The following is a 15,767-nucleotide window of genomic DNA, read 5'->3' as shown; positions in this document are numbered from 1 at the left end:
TCGTTTTTTGTTGGGGGTGAGATTCATCTCTAGGAATGGAAGCTTCACCGATATCCAGATGGATCTCATCAACGCGTACGTCGAAGCCAGCGATGGCGGTGAGGAGGAAGAGAACACGGTGTGGCACCACGATTACAACCAATACGACGAGATCGTGTACGATTACCAAGCCCTGGGCAAGAAAATCGTGGAGCTGCTGTCGGAGCACAGCAGTCTGCAGCAGCGAAAGCGACGCAGTCTGCCGCCGAGCATGCAGGTGGGGTTGGAAAGGAGGCGTGAAGGGAAGAGTGGCAGCTTTATCGAGCGATTGGCGTGTGAGATCGACGTGAATCTGTTTGTGGCGCTGATTGAGCAGTATGCGGAGGGAGACTGTAAGATAAGGGAACAGCCGGTGGCGAGGTGAGAGAGGGGAAAGGGAATGAGGCGTAGTGACTTTTTTGATTCGATGGGGAGATTCTGTGAATTACTATATCAGGCGTTTGTAGACCCGATGAACACCAAGGCTCCGCCTGTCTTGAATATGGTATTTTCCAATTTTTAAGTGGAGACAAAGAAGAAGAGTGTAGTTGCATTATGGTTAGAGTGTTTGTGAACAAAAAGGAGCGAACCGACAAATATAACTTAACGGTTCCAAAGTTCTAAACGTTCTGAACGATCTAAACGTTCTAAACGTTCTAAACGTTCTAAAAGTTCCTCGAAGAACTTCAAACACTACTATGCACGAAACACCATTAAAAGACTCTTCACTTTATCACTAAAAGACGTACTGCTTTTTTTGCTAGTATCTAGAAGGTCAAAAGCAAGAACCACCGCCTACCAACCACTTCACTCGAATAAGACACTTTTGGACGACCTGTATTTCGGCGCATAATACCCAGGTGCCGGTAAGTATTAGTGTCCGACTTTTCCAAGTTGTAAACAACAGAGGGACCATTCCGAGAGAGGTCCATAGTAGTCATTGCTTGGCTGCATGTGCAACTTTCAGGAGCCATATTGAAAATAATAGTACGATAAATAAAATAGAAAAAGTTTGGAAAGAGAAACAATGTTACGATTCCCACTATTCAGCTGACGCGTTTATAACCACGAGATTCTTTTTTATCTGTTTCACTGCGAATTTGTTGCATTATGGATGGTGGAGCGTATAGTTCGTGCGGCGGTTACTGAAGTGTCAAACACAAATCTCTGAAGATGGCGCGATTCTATTGTCTCTTACTGGCGCGACTCCATCAGTTCCTTCCGTGCTGTTGGTAGCATAATAGAAAACAAGTGTTTGCTCTGTACCAACAAATAGTGCCTCCTTCTGGAATTCCAGTTTTCAAGGTCAAGAATACCTCCATTTGTGCATCCATCCATTCATTATTCTCTAATTCCCTATAGTCACCCGGAATGAGTCAGGAGGTCGAACTGAAGTCTGTTACTGTGCAGAGCGATGTGCAGATAACCCCTGTGGAGCAGAAACAGGAAAGTCCTGCTGTGGTCGCTCCTGCAGCCCCGGAAACGGAGAAGGAGGAGAAGGAAGCGAAGGTTGAGAAAAAGCCGAACTGCTGCAAGGCCTTCTGCAAGCGTTGGTTCATTGACGCTTTCGGTGGTATGGCTCTGGGTCTCTTCTGTACCTTGATCGCTGGTTTGATTCTCAAGCAGATCGGCAGCATCTTTGGAACGGGTAATGTGGTTGGCGCATTCTTTACGAATATTGGAACCATTGCATCGGTTCTGATGGGCTGTGGTATCGGTGCTGGAATTGGCCACGCCCTGGGTTCTCCTCGTTTGGTTATTTTTTGTGCCATCGTGAATGGCTTTGTGGGAGCGAATGCCAGCGGCCTGGTGAACAACTCGTTGTTCGTCGACGGAAAGCTCGTCCTTAGTGGAGGCGGCGATCCTATCAGTGCATACATCGCTGCGATTATCGCAGTGGAGCTTGGCAACCTCATTGCAGGCAAGACTTCAATCGATATTCTCATTGTTCCTTTGGTCTGTCTGATCACAGGTTCTCTGTCCGCCTATCTGTTCGGTCCTCCCGTCGGCGTCGTGCTTGCGAGCATCGGAGCCTTCATCGAGAAGGTCACCACGCTGCAGCCCGTGCTCATGGGAATCGTCGTTGCGGTGGTCATGGGAGTGTTGCTCACCCTGCCTACCTCCTCCGCGGCGATCGGCATTTCCATCGGAATGACCGGAATCTCCGCTGGCGCCGCGTCGGCTGGCTGCGCCTGCCAGATGGTGGGCTTTGCGGTGAGCAGCTTCCGCGAGAACCGCTGGGGCGGCCTGATAGCGCAGGGCTTGGGAACGTCGATGCTTCAAATCCCGAACCTGGTGAAGGCGCCTCAGATTTTCATTCCTCCCATCGTGGCGTCGATCGTTTCGGGTCCCATCTCCGCTGCAGTGTTCAAGCTGAAGTGCAACCCTGCGGGAAGTGGAATGGGAACTTCAGGACTGGTGGGCGTGCTGATGACGTACTCCGAGTCCTACGCGGAGTTGGGAGTGGGCAAAACGATTGCCGGAATTGTGGTGTGCTTCGTGCTGATTCCCGCAGTTGTGAGTTTGGCGGTGAGTGAGTTCATGCGAAAGAAGGGATGGATTAAGATGGGCGATATGACTATCGTATCGAAGTAAACATCAAGACTTCTATGGGGTAAATGTGAAACTGCGTGCAGTGTTTGACTATCTTATGGATTGAGATTTTAAGGCTTTTAATCTGGAGGGTTGGCTTGTTTGTTTCACACTTTGTGTTGGAAGGGGGTTGCTAGTGAAGCGACATCCATGAATGCCTGCCTGCCTGCCAGTGAGATTGATACTGAGTAGAATAGAGACATCCCATGTCAATGAGCGCAGAATAAGCGCTACAATAGCAACGACTCGGCATCTCTATCCATTTCAAAATCAAGGCGCCAATTCGTATGAAAGAAGCGTCAATGCAACATCTTCTATCAACAGAAATATAATACAATACAAAGACTCGATTTCCACCACTTTTTGTGAATTCCCAAATTCTCCACATTTATTTGTCCTCTCAATTTGTATTGCTATGTCGTTCACGATTCTTGAGAAGACTCGAGTTCTTCACGAAGATATCGAGAGATACGAAAGAGCCATCGAAGGAGAGTTAGAACTAAATCCGAAAACTGTGCGTGGTTCAGCCATCTTCATCATCTATAGCAAAAGGCGAAGGCGCAGCAATTACACGATATCGACAAATACCTGGAGATCATTCAAGAAGACGCTGGTGAAGCTTTAAAGCTCTATTCAAACAAGGAGTCGGTTTGTTTACCATTTGGCTAACGTTTAGAGCTCGACAGCAGGAGTTCGACTCGATGTCGAAAGGCGACATATTCCAGTCCTTTTACAAGACGCTAGACGAGATCCAGCAATACCACAAGCGTTTTCCGGGCATGTTAGAGAAACCTGTACTGTTAATGGTTTTGTTCAACTCTAGGTGACAGTCAAACCGGTCGATCTGGAGGAAATTTTCACGGGCGAAGAGTACTACGGCAAATACCTGGATCTGCACCAGCTGCACGAGCAATACTTGAATCTCCCGCATGTGTTCCGAATCGACTACATTTCGTACCTGACCTCCTTCTACACGTTCAAAGACATCCCCATGGAGACCAAGCTCTCCCCCGTACCCTTTTTCCGTCCCTTCTCGAGCAGGCCTACCTGGAATACCTCACCGCGCTGCTGGACTATTTGACGGACTTCTACCACCGCGCTCAGCCCCTCGCCGACGTCTCCGCGCTGCTCGAAGAGAGCCGTGCGGCGTTCGCGAAGAAATGGGCGGCCGGAGAGATCGAAGGGTGGAACCTGCGCCGCACCATCGAAGCGGAAGTCGAGGAAGCGAAGCGGAAGCGCGACGAGGCGGCTGCGGCGCGGCGCAAGGCGCAGTCGGATCACATCAACGACATCGATGACGACGACGACGAGCCGGAGGCGGAGGAGGAGCTGCCGGATTTCTCGTCGGTGGAGAGCATCGAGCGATTGGGCGGCGAGAAGCTGAAGGAAATGCTGAAGGGGATGGGAGCGAAGTGCGGGTAGGAGCGTGGAAACGGGGAACCATGGGTAGAGGAACGGTGCGGCAGCGCGCGGAGCGGCTGTACACGATCATGCACAGCGACAGCACGGCGATCCCGGTGAGTCTGCTGAAGGGAAAGCGGAACGGGAAGGGGAAGGGGAAGGGGAAGACGGGGAGTCTGGAGGAGCTGAGTCCGATCGCAGAGCGCGAGTTTGTGATCGGAGAGCTGTGCGTGGAGCTGCGCGATGTGGTGGACAACACGCAGGCGTTCAACGAGAAGAAGATCATCCAGAGCTACGCGGAGCGCGTGAAGGACGAGGAGGGCAAGGAGGTGAGCGAGGAGGAGCAGAAGGAGGAGGAGGAAGACGAGGACGAGGACGAAAAGCCGATTTACAATCCGCTGAATTTGCCGCTGGGATGGGACGGCAAGCCGATTCCCTATTGGCTGTACAAGCAGTACGGACTCGACAAGGAGTACAAGTGCGAGATCTGCGGAAATCAGTCGTATTGGGGACGGAGAGCGTTCGATATGCACTTCCAGGAGTGGAGACATCATAATGGAATGCGATGTTTGGGTATTCCGAATACGAAGCATTTCCATGATATTACGAAGATTGAGGATGCGAAGAATCGTAGGAACGATGGATGCGTGACATGTAGTGTATGCAAAGATTAAGGACCAGCTGAAGGCGGAAGACTGGTCTCTGGAAGAGGAGGAGTTTGAAGATGCTGATGGAAATGTTTTGTCAAAGAAGATGTATAATGATCTTGTAAGACAAGGACTCATATAATCATTTGTTTTGCTAAAACCGAATCTTTTTTGTGCGCACGAGTTTTACACCGCATTCAAACTTTATTAATTCGATAAATTATGGATCCCAATGTAGGACGTCTCGATTATCTATGACTTAGACCACTTATTTGGTTCAGCAGCAGCAACCACAACAAGGAATTGTATATACTCAAGTATTCCTTATTATTGTCTTTAAGATAAGCCTGTCTATGCTCAGGGTGCGCCTGTTCAGGTACCGGGAGAAGCTGTTAATGTGGTCCATTTCGAGCCTTTCTAACATTGTAGCCCACCTATGTACCTCAACCTGTCTATGCACCTCAACCTATGTATGCTCCTCAGCCTACTACCCAGCAAGTAGCTAGAGCTGATAGTTTGACAATCCAGCCGGAGAATTGGTAAGGAATGGCTATTCTGTTTATTCTAGGCAAGGAACTTGTATTCCGAAGGTCGATAAAATACGTGGATTGATCATCCTCATTCTGTCCATTTTCTTCCCAGGTAATAGAGTTTAAGAGTGTTAATTATAGGTCTATCTACATGCATTGGAGGTTGCATGGATGATAGAGGGTGTAATTGTGGACTGGTTTGCCTTGGAATTCTTCAGATGTTCCTGTGCGTATTTCTCATTGGTTACATATGGGCAATTGTTACTGGTGTTATGACGTTTGTAAATGCTTATGGCCAACTGTAAACCTTGTTTGTTTACACACTTTATTCTTATTTCAAAATGGCAGAAAGTGAAGTACTTTCAAATCGAATATCATGAAGCATAGAATAATATTAATAACAACAGCAGTAATCCATTTTTACCACAAGTCGAAGTGATAGAACCAACTCAACAACAAGAAGTATTGATTATATGATAAATTGATTTATGAGGATGGTTCATTTCAAGAAACATTCAGACGGTCCCATCATCCGATTTGTTTACTTCTCCATCTTCTCCTTGCAGTATAACGTAAAATGGAATATCGAAATATAGTGTGAATCGTTAATAATTCACACTTATTTTGCTAATTAACTTTTCAATGTCCCAATTTTGTGCGCACCAGTTTGAATCATTCTTTACTTTTGTGTTTAAAAATGAACTCTACTGTAAATTCTTATATTTCATGTTTGTTTAGAACTCCGTATACCCTCAGATACAATTTCAAGAGAATCAACAGACTGTAGCTAATAGTGCAGTATTACTTAATGATTTTTTAATATGAGGATGCCTATCCTACAGCTGTTCACATCGGGGTTTCTAAGGAAGTAAATTCTAGTGAGGTACAGCCAATGCTTGTATCGCAGCCCCCTTATACCTTTCCTCAGCCTGTTTATCAAGTTCCTCAGCATGTTAATGCTTCCCAGCCTGTTTATCAGGTTCCTCAACCCATATATAATGCACCTCAACCTGTCTATGCGCCTCAGCCCAATTATAATGCACCCGTAGTCTATACTACGCAGCCTCCGACACAGTCAGCATCTGGAGGAGACAATTTGACAGGTCAAGATGATGTATGGTAAGAATAACTACTTCTATTATATACCTTAGGAGTCGGAAGTGTATTCCGAAGGTCGATAAAACGCGTGGACTGATCCTCCTCATTCTGTCCATTTTCATCCCAGGTAATAGAGTTTAGGAGTGTTAAATGCAGGAATCTCAACCTCTATCGGCGGTTGCATGGATGATAGAGGGTGTAATTGTGGCCTGGTTTGCCTTGGAATCCTTCAATTTATCCTTGCCTATTTTTTCGTTGGTTACATATGGGCAATTGTTACTGGTGTTATGACGTTTGTAAATGCTTATGGCCAACTGTAAACCTTGTTTGTTCACACACTTTATTCTTATTTCAAAATGGCAGAAAGTGAAGTACTTTCAAATCGAATATCATGAAGCATAGAATAATATTAATAACAACAGCAGTAATCCATTTTTACCACAAGTCGAAGTGATAGAACCAACTCAACAACAAGAAGTATTGATTATATGATGAATTGATTTATGAGGATGGTTCATTTCAAGAAACATTCAGACGGTCCCATCATCCGATTTGTTTACTCCTCCATCTTCTCCTTGCAGTATAACGTAAAATGGAATATCGAAATATAGTGTATACCACTCGTGATTCACGTATTTGGAGGAATATTCTTCGAAGAAGCACAACTCTTTGTTTTGAGTATAATAATGATTGCTGTTGATTTCTACTTTGTCCAAAACTTTTCAGGAAGATATTTAGTCGGAATGAGATGGTGGACAGTTCCTTCGCGAAAGTCTTCTCCGAGTTCGATAAGATATGAAGTAACAAAGGTATATGAATTCGTTCAATATTGTTTGATGTTCATAGAATCCGGAACGATATAGTAAAGCAGAGAACCGCTTTTTCTTCTTGTTTTTGATCCTTCCTTTCGGGTTATGGATTTTGTTTTCTTTATTTTCTTTACTAAATTTCAATATTCGGAGTTTAATCGTATGTGTGTTGGGTGTTTCGTTGAGTGGTTTCAATCTTCGTGAATATTATATGGCTTCGAAGAGTATTTTCGATTGGAATTAAAACAATAGAACTGAAATCCGAATCGCCTTTAACAATGATTCCGAAACAAATTGTAAACAAATCGATGGAGTTTGATTTTGTGACGATTTAAACATAGACACGTTGCGAATCTGGCAATGCGAGTAGCCCGAGCCTCTCTATCAAAATAAATGAATGAAGATAATAATAATAATAATAATAATAATGGGATCGTGTAGTACTAATTTGATATGATAATGATAATGATAATGTTTAATTGAAAGAAAGAAAGAAAGAGAAAGAGAAAGAGAAAGAGTATGAAATGACTATTCACTCGACTGATATTTGTAATAACAAATGAAATACGATATGATACTATACAATACAATACAATATAATTGTTTGTTTGTGTGAATTGTGTAAAGGCACAATTATAAGATTATGAATAATAGTATTAGTTCTGTGCTATAAGCAGGAATGAACTATATTTATATATACAATTATTCCCTGATTGTACTGATTATGGTTGTATTATTGAAAACACTAAGTAAGTGATGATTCATTTCACATAGCCACCATCTCTAATACAAACTTTAAAACCTTATTACTGCGATATTTATAGTTCTACCAAATATGTATCATTATTAATTGTGGAGTTTATTCACACGTAAAGAGAAAACAAATATTAATGAATGAAATCTTTGACTCACTCAGATATCATATAATATTCCTAATCATATAGTAAATAGTTGAATGAAAATGAATAAGTTGAAGAAATACAATCAGTTGTGTTTATTTTAACAGAGGGGTTTCATTGCTTATTTATCCTAAACAACCAAGAATATTTACTCTGGTCAGAAATGAGCAATATTGTAATATTAACATGAAGAACATGACAAATAGACTAATCTGAGTTCTGTCAAGCAAACTGAAAAGACAACACCTGGAGTATACCATTATTTATTGGAATCTAAATGGTAGGATAGTTTCGCTGTAAGTGGCGTTGAGTTGCACCAAGACAATTCAGCATTTATTGCATCTGAGCAACCTCAGGCAACATTCCCACAAAAAGTTGCATCCCTTGAAAACTCACATGTAAAAATATTTTGTAAATAGCATTGTTTAGAGTTCTGCTCCCAATAATGTTAGTGGGGTTCAATTCCTAGAGTCTATTTCCAATCAAAATAATAACAACACTGATAGTGTAATATGTTTTGCATTATTATAAGTAAAGACAGCCCCAATTAGTAATGTGAATGGAATTCAAGTTCTCAGGTCTCCTTCTAATGAAAACAGTATTGCTAGCTATACTGTAACGTATTTTGTGACTTACTTTTGTATAGGCATCTTCAAAAGGTGAAGTCAGTGGAATTCAAGTATTGAATGCAGAATCAGCTCCTAATACTACTGATGAAACTGTCAATGTTGTAATGAATGTTGTATCATATTCATTTGAAGACATTTCCAACTGGAACAATTAGTGGAATTCGAGTATTGAATGCAGAATCAGCTCCTAATACTAATGAAACTGTCAATGTTGTAATGAATGTTGTATCATATTTACTTGAAGGCATCCCCAATTGGAGAAATCAGTGGAATTCAAGTATTGAATGCAGAATCAGCTCCTAATACTACTAATGAAACTGTCAATGTTGTAAGAATGTTGTATCATATTTACTTGAAGGCATCCCCAATTGGAGAAATCAGTGGAATTCAAGTATTGAATGCAGAATCAGCTCCTAATACTACTAATGAAACTGTCAATGTTGTAATGAATGTTGTATCATATTTACTTGAAGGCATCCCCAATTGGAGAAATCAGTGGAATTCAAGTATTGAATGCAGAATCAGCTCCTAATACTACTAATGAAACTGTCAATAACGTAATAGAAATTATGAAATACTCATAAAAAGGAAACTCCAATTGGAGAAATCAGTGGAATTCAAGTTCTGAATACGGAATCAGCTCCTAATACTAATGAAACTGTCAATAACGTAATAGGAATTATGAAATACTCATAAAAAGGAAACTCCAGCTGAGGTAATTAGTGGAATTCAAACTGTCTGCGTGTCTGAAGGAACTGTTCCAAGTTCAAGTCCATTATATGTACCCATATTATACATTACTGAATAGATTCCCGATGATACCATGACAAACGAGGATACTTTCGTTAGCAATGATGCATTAAAAGGTAGTGAATGGTTTTCAAATCAAGTTGTAGAGAATTTCGACTATTTATATGCTGAACCAAACAAAGGGAGCTGCTTGAAATTTCTAGGGAATGACGAGGAACCAGGTTGTTGTGAAGATTTTGACTGTGCGGTATGTTGTGACGATAGTGTTAAGTCAATTTGGAAATGTGTTAATGGTTGTTACAAAGGGTTCAAGAGTATTTGCGTTGTGATCTGTAGTCAATTATGCTGGATCCCTGTACTGGAAACGACATGTCAGCTTTGCTGCATGATATTTGTTAATCTAATATTAGGGGGTAAGTATTCTTGTGCTTTACAAAAGAATAGGAATTGGAACGTGTGCGGTTAGCTGCTACGATGTTTATGAACGTAGAAATAAGTTTATCATCCTTGGATTGGCTCAATTTTTACTCTCTTTTGTGGGTATTGGATACCTCTGGGCATTATACATGTCAATCGGTGCTATTGCCTTATCACAGTCATATTATCCATATTTCGACTATAAGAAGGTCAAGGAATTAACAACGAATGAGAAAAACAAGGCAGGATTGATATGAATTGTTTGCTAATGTTTTAATTGAATCATTACTTTTACTACCCTTCTTTTTTTGTTAAATTGAATGGTACTATTTTAATAATACTGCCTACAATGACGTATTATCTTTCCTGTGAGATCAGGAAAGCCTGATAACTATATCAGAAAATACATGAAAGTTGGAGTATGCTCAATACAGGTATTATTAGCATTGGAATGTTTACTCTACTTTACTTACACGACAGATTACTTTCTCAAATCTTTTTTATCAATTTGAAACTGTGTGAAAAATAGAGTATGATTAGCGTTAGCTTTCATATTCAGTTCATCTTGAAAATGTTTGAAGTATACTATAGACTTTATTGAACAAGGCGTAAATTCATCATCACGAGTAATACTAATTTTAACGTGATTTGCAACTCTTAAGAAACACGTTTCTCAAAACTATTCAAGTGTTCTCGTTCATCATATCCACATTTGATTTTGTGAAAATAATTCAAGGAAAAGTGAAATGCACCATAATTTGGAGAATCTTTGAAAATGTACATAAACCAAGCTGTTTCTGAAAATCAATATGTCGATCAAACATCATAAACGTTAATGTCATGCATTTTTTCTAATTCAAGACTTATTGCATGTAATCTATAGTGTATTCAATCTATATTATAGTTCAAGGTAAACCACTCTTATGTTCACTTGAATACTCCTGTCGAATATATTGCAGAGAAATTCCTTCTTTCTAACTTTATCGTATATCTAGAAAATGTAGGTTGTAGCGGATTGTCTCATATCTAACAGAAACTAGTATTTATTTGTATTGTTTTGCTCATTTAGATCCTTGAATGTATGATAATGGGAAGAATAAGTGAAAATGGTAAAATACTCCGTCTGTATGATATAGCTTATTTCTTTATGTATAGAAATGTAGACCATGGTAGGTAGAATAGATCATGTCGTAAGAAGCATGCATCTCATGTACTCTATGCAATGAAGTGTCTAATTATGCTAGATATTCACATAATTAGTTAATTAGTTATTACCATTAATATTCTCATTGAAAAATGGTATGTTTTGTGTCATTCAATCTAGAAGAGTAACGACAATAATAACCCTAATTGGATTCGGCAATGCTATTCACTTTATTCTAATAGATATGTTTAATACATTTATATTATTAGTCACACCTTGCCGAGAAATGAATTAGTGCTTGATTATAGTCTCTATTATCAAAGAAATGTTTATAAGTAGTACTGTATCTAAAAGAAGAAGAAGAAATAATGGAATAACTCCTGCATGAGAACAACCCATGAAACCTCGTTCCATTCTCTAATTGCTTGTTATTCGTTTGTAAAATACTACATTTTATAATTTTGATAAATACATTTCGAACTCACATAATCACAGATTTGCTTTACATTTGCTCGATATCTCTTATTTATCCATATAAATAGAGAGAGAGATAGAAATCTAATTAAAAAAGACCATACAATCGAAAGTTGTTTCGAATTCACATAACAACCCAAAAGCGTGATTTTTGGATCGAAATGCTCGATTGAACCGACCCGGAACGAAAATTAAAAAAACAATATTTGTTAAACCCATACAGAAATGTGAAACTTAATAAAAACATTCGGTTCTTTGAGAGATTGTTGGTTTGGTTATATAAAAATCTAATTTATGAATCCTGTTGTAAGCTATTTTTGTTATATTTTAAATAGTCTAATATCTATCAACCCGAGAATTCGCCTGCATATTACGTTCAGGTTCATTTGTTGTTGTTCTATTATTTAGTCGGCTCCTATGAATGCAGGACCTATTCCAAATGCTGTTACAGCTTCTGCTAATGAGGAACCTGGTCTTTATGTGGTTCCGGTTTCCTTGAATGTGGAACCTCTTCCTAGTGTTGGTGTTCCTGTTTCCAACGTCATCAATCCTGTTCCTGTTGATATGGGACCCAACAACGCAGTCAAGACAAATCTAGTGTCTCCAACGCCGGAGGTAAATACTCGAACTGGTTTGGAACAGCAAGAACAGTCTGTAGTGTATTCAGGGTCTTATGTTGTCTCTCAAACCACTGTACCTGCTTATCCACCCCAACCTGTCTATGCACCTCAACCCATATATACTCCTAATCCTAATAACGCGCCTCAGCCCAATTATAATGCACCCGTAGTCTATACTACGCAGCCTCCGACACAGTCAGCATCTGGAGGAGACTTGGCAATTCAACGAGAGAATTGGTAAAGAATGGCTATTCTATTTATACTAGGCAAGGAACTTGTATTCCGATGGTCGATAAAACGCGTGGACTGATCATCCTCATTCTGTCCATTTTCATCCCAGGTAATAGAGTTTAGGAGTGTTAAATGCAGGAATCTCAACCTCTATCGGCGGTTGCATGGATGATAGAGGGTGTAATTGTGGACTGGTTTGCCTTGGAATCCTTCAATTTATCCTTGCCTATTTTTTCGTTGGTTACATATGGGCAATTGTTACTGGTGTTATGACGTTTGTAAATGCTTATGGCCAACTGTAAACCTTGTTTGTTCACACACTTTATTCTTATTTCAAAATGGCAGAAAGTGAAGTACTTTCAAATCAAATATCATGAAGCATAGAATAATATTAATAACAACAGCAGTAATCCATTTTTACCACAAGTCGAAGTGATAGAACCAACTCAACAACAAGAAGTATTGATTATATGATGAATTGATTTATGAGGATGGTTCATTTCAAGAAACATTCAGACGGTCCCATCATCCGATTTGTTTACTCCTCCATCTTCTCCTTGCAGTATAACGTAAAATGGAATATTGAAATATAGTGTACACCACTCGTGATTCACGTATTTGGAGGAATATTCTTCGAAGAAGCACAACTCTTTGTTTTGAGTATAATAATGATTGCTGTTGATTTCTACTTTGTCCAAAACTTTTCAGGAAGATATTTAGTCGGAATGAGATGGTGGACAGTCCCTTCGCGAAAGTCTTCTCCGAGTTCGATAAGATATGAAGTAACAAAGGTATATGAATTCGTTCAATATTGTTTGATGTTCATAGAATCCGGAACGATATAGTAAAGCAGAGAACCGCTTTTTCTTCTTGTTTTTGATCCTTCCCTTCGGGTTATGGATTTTGTTTTCTTTATTTTCTTTACTAAATTTCAATATTCGGAGTTTAATCGTATGTGTGTTGGGTGTTTCGTTGAGTGGTTTCAATCTTCGTGAATATTATATGGCTTCGAAGAGTATTTTCGATTGGAATTAAAACAATAGAACTGAAATCCGAATCGCCTTTAACAATGATTCCGAAACAAATTGTAAACAAATCGATGGAGTTTGATTTTGTGACGATTTAAACATAGACACGTTGCGAATCTGGCAATGCGAGTAGCCCGAGCCTCTCTATCAAAATAAATGAATGAAGATAATAATAATAATAATAATAATGGGATCGTGTAGTACTAATTTGATATGATAATGATAGTGATATATGATAATGTTTAATTGAAAGAAAGAAAGAAAGAGAAAGAGAAAGAGAAAGAGTATGAAATGACAATTCACTCGACTGATATTTGTAATAACAAATGAAATACGATATGATACTATACAATACAATACAATATAATTGTTTGTTTGTGTAAATTGCGTAAAGGCACATATTTCATCAACTATTCAACCAGGTTGTCTAATTGATAGATGTAGATTCGTAGTTAGAATATTTCATCTAGAATCCTCTTGCTACACAGAATATGACGAATAGCACCTATAACACACCTCCACAGTCCCCCAATGTGTTTCTCTATCCCGAGTTGCCTCAATTCAATCCCTGTATTAACTTCACGAATACACTATATTCAGAGTCATATTCACAGTCCCAACAAGTTATTTTTTGTAGAAATATCTTACACTTCGAAACTCCAGTTTCTCTTTTTATCATTTTTCTGCCATTTACGATGCTTAGTCTTTCGCGTGCTTCTGTTTTAGCCAAGAACTTGCCTCTCGCTGCCAGATACTTCAGTGCTGCAGCTGCAGATAAGTTTGCAACCCATTTTCGGCTTGAGTGTTAGATTTGACGTCGTTGTTGTAGGAGGAGGTCCCGGAGGATATGTGGCGGCCATTAAAGCTGCGCAGCTCGGTTTAAAGACTGCTTGTATCGAAAAGCGTGGGACTCTTGGCGGTACTTGTTTGAATGTGGGTTGCATTCCCTCGAAAGCTCTTCTTCACTCCTCTCTTATGTAGTATCGAAATGCAAGTTTTCCTTTTTAGGTATGATGAGGCGAAGAATACGATGAAAAAGCACGGAATCATTGTCGGAGATGTGTCTTTCGACCTCAAGGGAATCATGAAGGCCAAAGAGAAGGCCGTATCCGTCCTCTTTTCCCTGCCTCATCGCTAGGTGCGTGGTCTAACGAACGGAATCGAGTTCCTTTTCAAGAAGAACCACGTCGAATACATCAAGGGCGCTGCGACCCTGGAATCGGACCACATCATTTCGACCCAGCTGCTGGCGGGTGGTGAGCGCAAGATCGAAGCGTCGAACATCGTTTTAGCGACCGGTTCCCGTACCGCTGCTCCTTGCCTTCGATCGTAGTGAGCCGCGCCATGCCGCCTCTGCCTGTGGACAACGAGAAAGAGCGCATCATCGACAGCACGGGCGCGCTGAAGCTCAGCAAGGTCCCGAATCGTCTGATCGTCGTGGGCGGTGGCGTGATCGGCCTGGAGCTGGGCTCGGTGTGGCGCCGCCTGGGCGCGAAGGTGGAGGTGGTGGAGTTCCTGGACCACATCGCGGGACCGAACGATGCGGAGGTGTGCACGACGCTGCAGCGCTGCCTGACCAAGCAGGGCATGAAGTTCCGTCTGAACACGAAGGTGACGGGCAGCGAGGTGACGGAGAGCGGCGTGAAGGTGCAGGTGGAGAACAAGGGTGTGTTGAGGAGAGGGGGAGTGAGGCGTAGAGGGCAAGCAGGAGACGCTGGAGGCGGACACGGTGCTGGTGTGCGTGGGCCGAGTGCCCAACACGGAGGGTCTGGGCTTGGAGAAGGTCGGAATCGAGACGGACAAGCGCGGCTGCGTGGTGGTGGACGACCATCTCCGCACCAAGTACCCGCACATCTACGCGATCGGCGATCTGGTCCGCGGCCCCATGCTGGCGCACAAGGCGGAAGATGAGGGCATGATGGTGGCGGAGCTGATCAAAACGGGTCATGGACATGTCAATTATGATGTCATTCCGGGAGTCGTATATACCGAGCCCGAAATCGCCATGGTCGGAAAGACGGAGGCGCAGCTCAAGAGCGAGGGAGTCGAGTACACCAAGGGATCCTTCCCGCTGCAGGCCAATAGCCGAGCGCGCGCTTACGACCAGCCCGATGGACTGATTAAGGTGTTGGCCGACAAGAAGACCAGTGGGTTGTGGGGAGAGAGAGTGAGGGATAGATAAGATTCTGGGAGTGCATATGTGCGGATTGAACGTCTCCGAGCTGATTGCCGAAGCTGGATTGGCTATGGAGTACGGAGCGACCGCAGAGGACGTGGCTCGCACTTGCCATTCTCATCCTGTTTGGATTGGTGGGAGGAATCTCATGCGTAGACATTGGCGGAAGCTTTTAAGGAGGCTTGCATGGCTACTTATGACAAGGCGATCCACTTCTAATTTTGTTGTGTTGTTGATGTTGTGTTTGTTGTACAATTTTTAGGAGAACTGCGCAAGATCCTTTTCAGTTTTAAATGTATTTGTC

At 41.6% G+C, this 15,767-nt stretch overlaps 6 protein-coding genes; all 6 read left to right on the top strand.

Moving 5' to 3' along the window:
- Window positions 1-1,389: 1,389 nt before the first annotated feature.
- On the top strand, window positions 1,390-2,613 carry GSBLH_T00001568001 (uncharacterized protein; the record flags this gene model as incomplete). Its single annotated transcript, XM_013039991.1, has 1 exon — window positions 1,390-2,613. One exon carries the CDS (start codon window positions 1,390-1,392, stop codon window positions 2,611-2,613), a length of 1,224 nt encoding a protein of 407 aa, XP_012895445.1.
- A 151-nt stretch (window positions 2,614-2,764) lies between these two features.
- On the top strand, window positions 2,765-4,800 carry GSBLH_T00001567001 (uncharacterized protein; the record flags this gene model as incomplete). Its single annotated transcript, XM_013039990.1, has 7 exons — window positions 2,765-3,124; window positions 3,157-3,254; window positions 3,287-3,404; window positions 3,434-3,622; window positions 3,652-4,028; window positions 4,061-4,641; window positions 4,670-4,800. The coding sequence occupies 7 exons, from the start codon at window positions 2,765-2,767 to the stop codon at window positions 4,798-4,800; spliced, it is 1,854 nt and encodes a 617-aa protein (XP_012895444.1).
- An 80-nt stretch (window positions 4,801-4,880) lies between these two features.
- GSBLH_T00001566001 (uncharacterized protein) lies at window positions 4,881-5,494 on the top strand (the record flags this gene model as incomplete). XM_013039989.1 has 6 exons in its annotated part: window positions 4,881-4,892; window positions 4,922-4,975; window positions 5,005-5,055; window positions 5,088-5,197; window positions 5,227-5,300; window positions 5,330-5,494. 6 exons carry the CDS (start codon window positions 4,881-4,883, stop codon window positions 5,491-5,493), a joined length of 465 nt encoding a protein of 154 aa, XP_012895443.1. The 3' UTR covers window position 5,494.
- A 515-nt stretch (window positions 5,495-6,009) lies between these two features.
- Window positions 6,010-6,606, top strand: GSBLH_T00006292001 (uncharacterized protein; the record flags this gene model as incomplete). The annotated part of the gene is given in 4 exon segments (XM_013039988.1): window positions 6,010-6,044; window positions 6,068-6,307; window positions 6,340-6,413; window positions 6,428-6,606. 4 exon segments carry the CDS (start codon window positions 6,010-6,012, stop codon window positions 6,604-6,606), a joined length of 528 nt encoding a protein of 175 aa, XP_012895442.1.
- A 2,840-nt stretch (window positions 6,607-9,446) lies between these two features.
- GSBLH_T00001565001 (uncharacterized protein) lies at window positions 9,447-10,047 on the top strand (the record flags this gene model as incomplete). Its single annotated transcript, XM_013039987.1, has 3 exons — window positions 9,447-9,679; window positions 9,710-9,786; window positions 9,818-10,047. 3 exons carry the CDS (start codon window positions 9,447-9,449, stop codon window positions 10,045-10,047), a joined length of 540 nt encoding a protein of 179 aa, XP_012895441.1.
- Window positions 10,048-11,825: 1,778 nt separating this feature from the next.
- Window positions 11,826-15,700, top strand: GSBLH_T00001564001 (Pyruvate Dehydrogenase E3 (dihydrolipoamide dehydrogenase); the record flags this gene model as incomplete). XM_013039986.1 has 9 exons in its annotated part: window positions 11,826-12,265; window positions 13,790-14,065; window positions 14,097-14,264; window positions 14,296-14,392; window positions 14,426-14,591; window positions 14,621-14,955; window positions 14,987-15,434; window positions 15,466-15,587; window positions 15,620-15,700. 9 exons carry the CDS (start codon window positions 11,826-11,828, stop codon window positions 15,680-15,682), a joined length of 2,115 nt encoding a protein of 704 aa, XP_012895440.1. The 3' UTR covers window positions 15,683-15,700.
- Window positions 15,701-15,767: the final 67 nt, after the last annotated feature.

Source organism: Blastocystis hominis (assembly GCF_000151665.1).
Source record: "Blastocystis hominis, Singapore isolate B (sub-type 7) whole genome shotgun sequence assembly, scaffold_12".
Taxonomy (NCBI): domain Eukaryota; class Bigyra; order Opalinata; family Blastocystidae; genus Blastocystis; species Blastocystis hominis.
The sequence above is the reverse complement of the archived record's forward strand: the minus strand, read 5'-3'. Positions and strand labels throughout refer to the sequence as shown.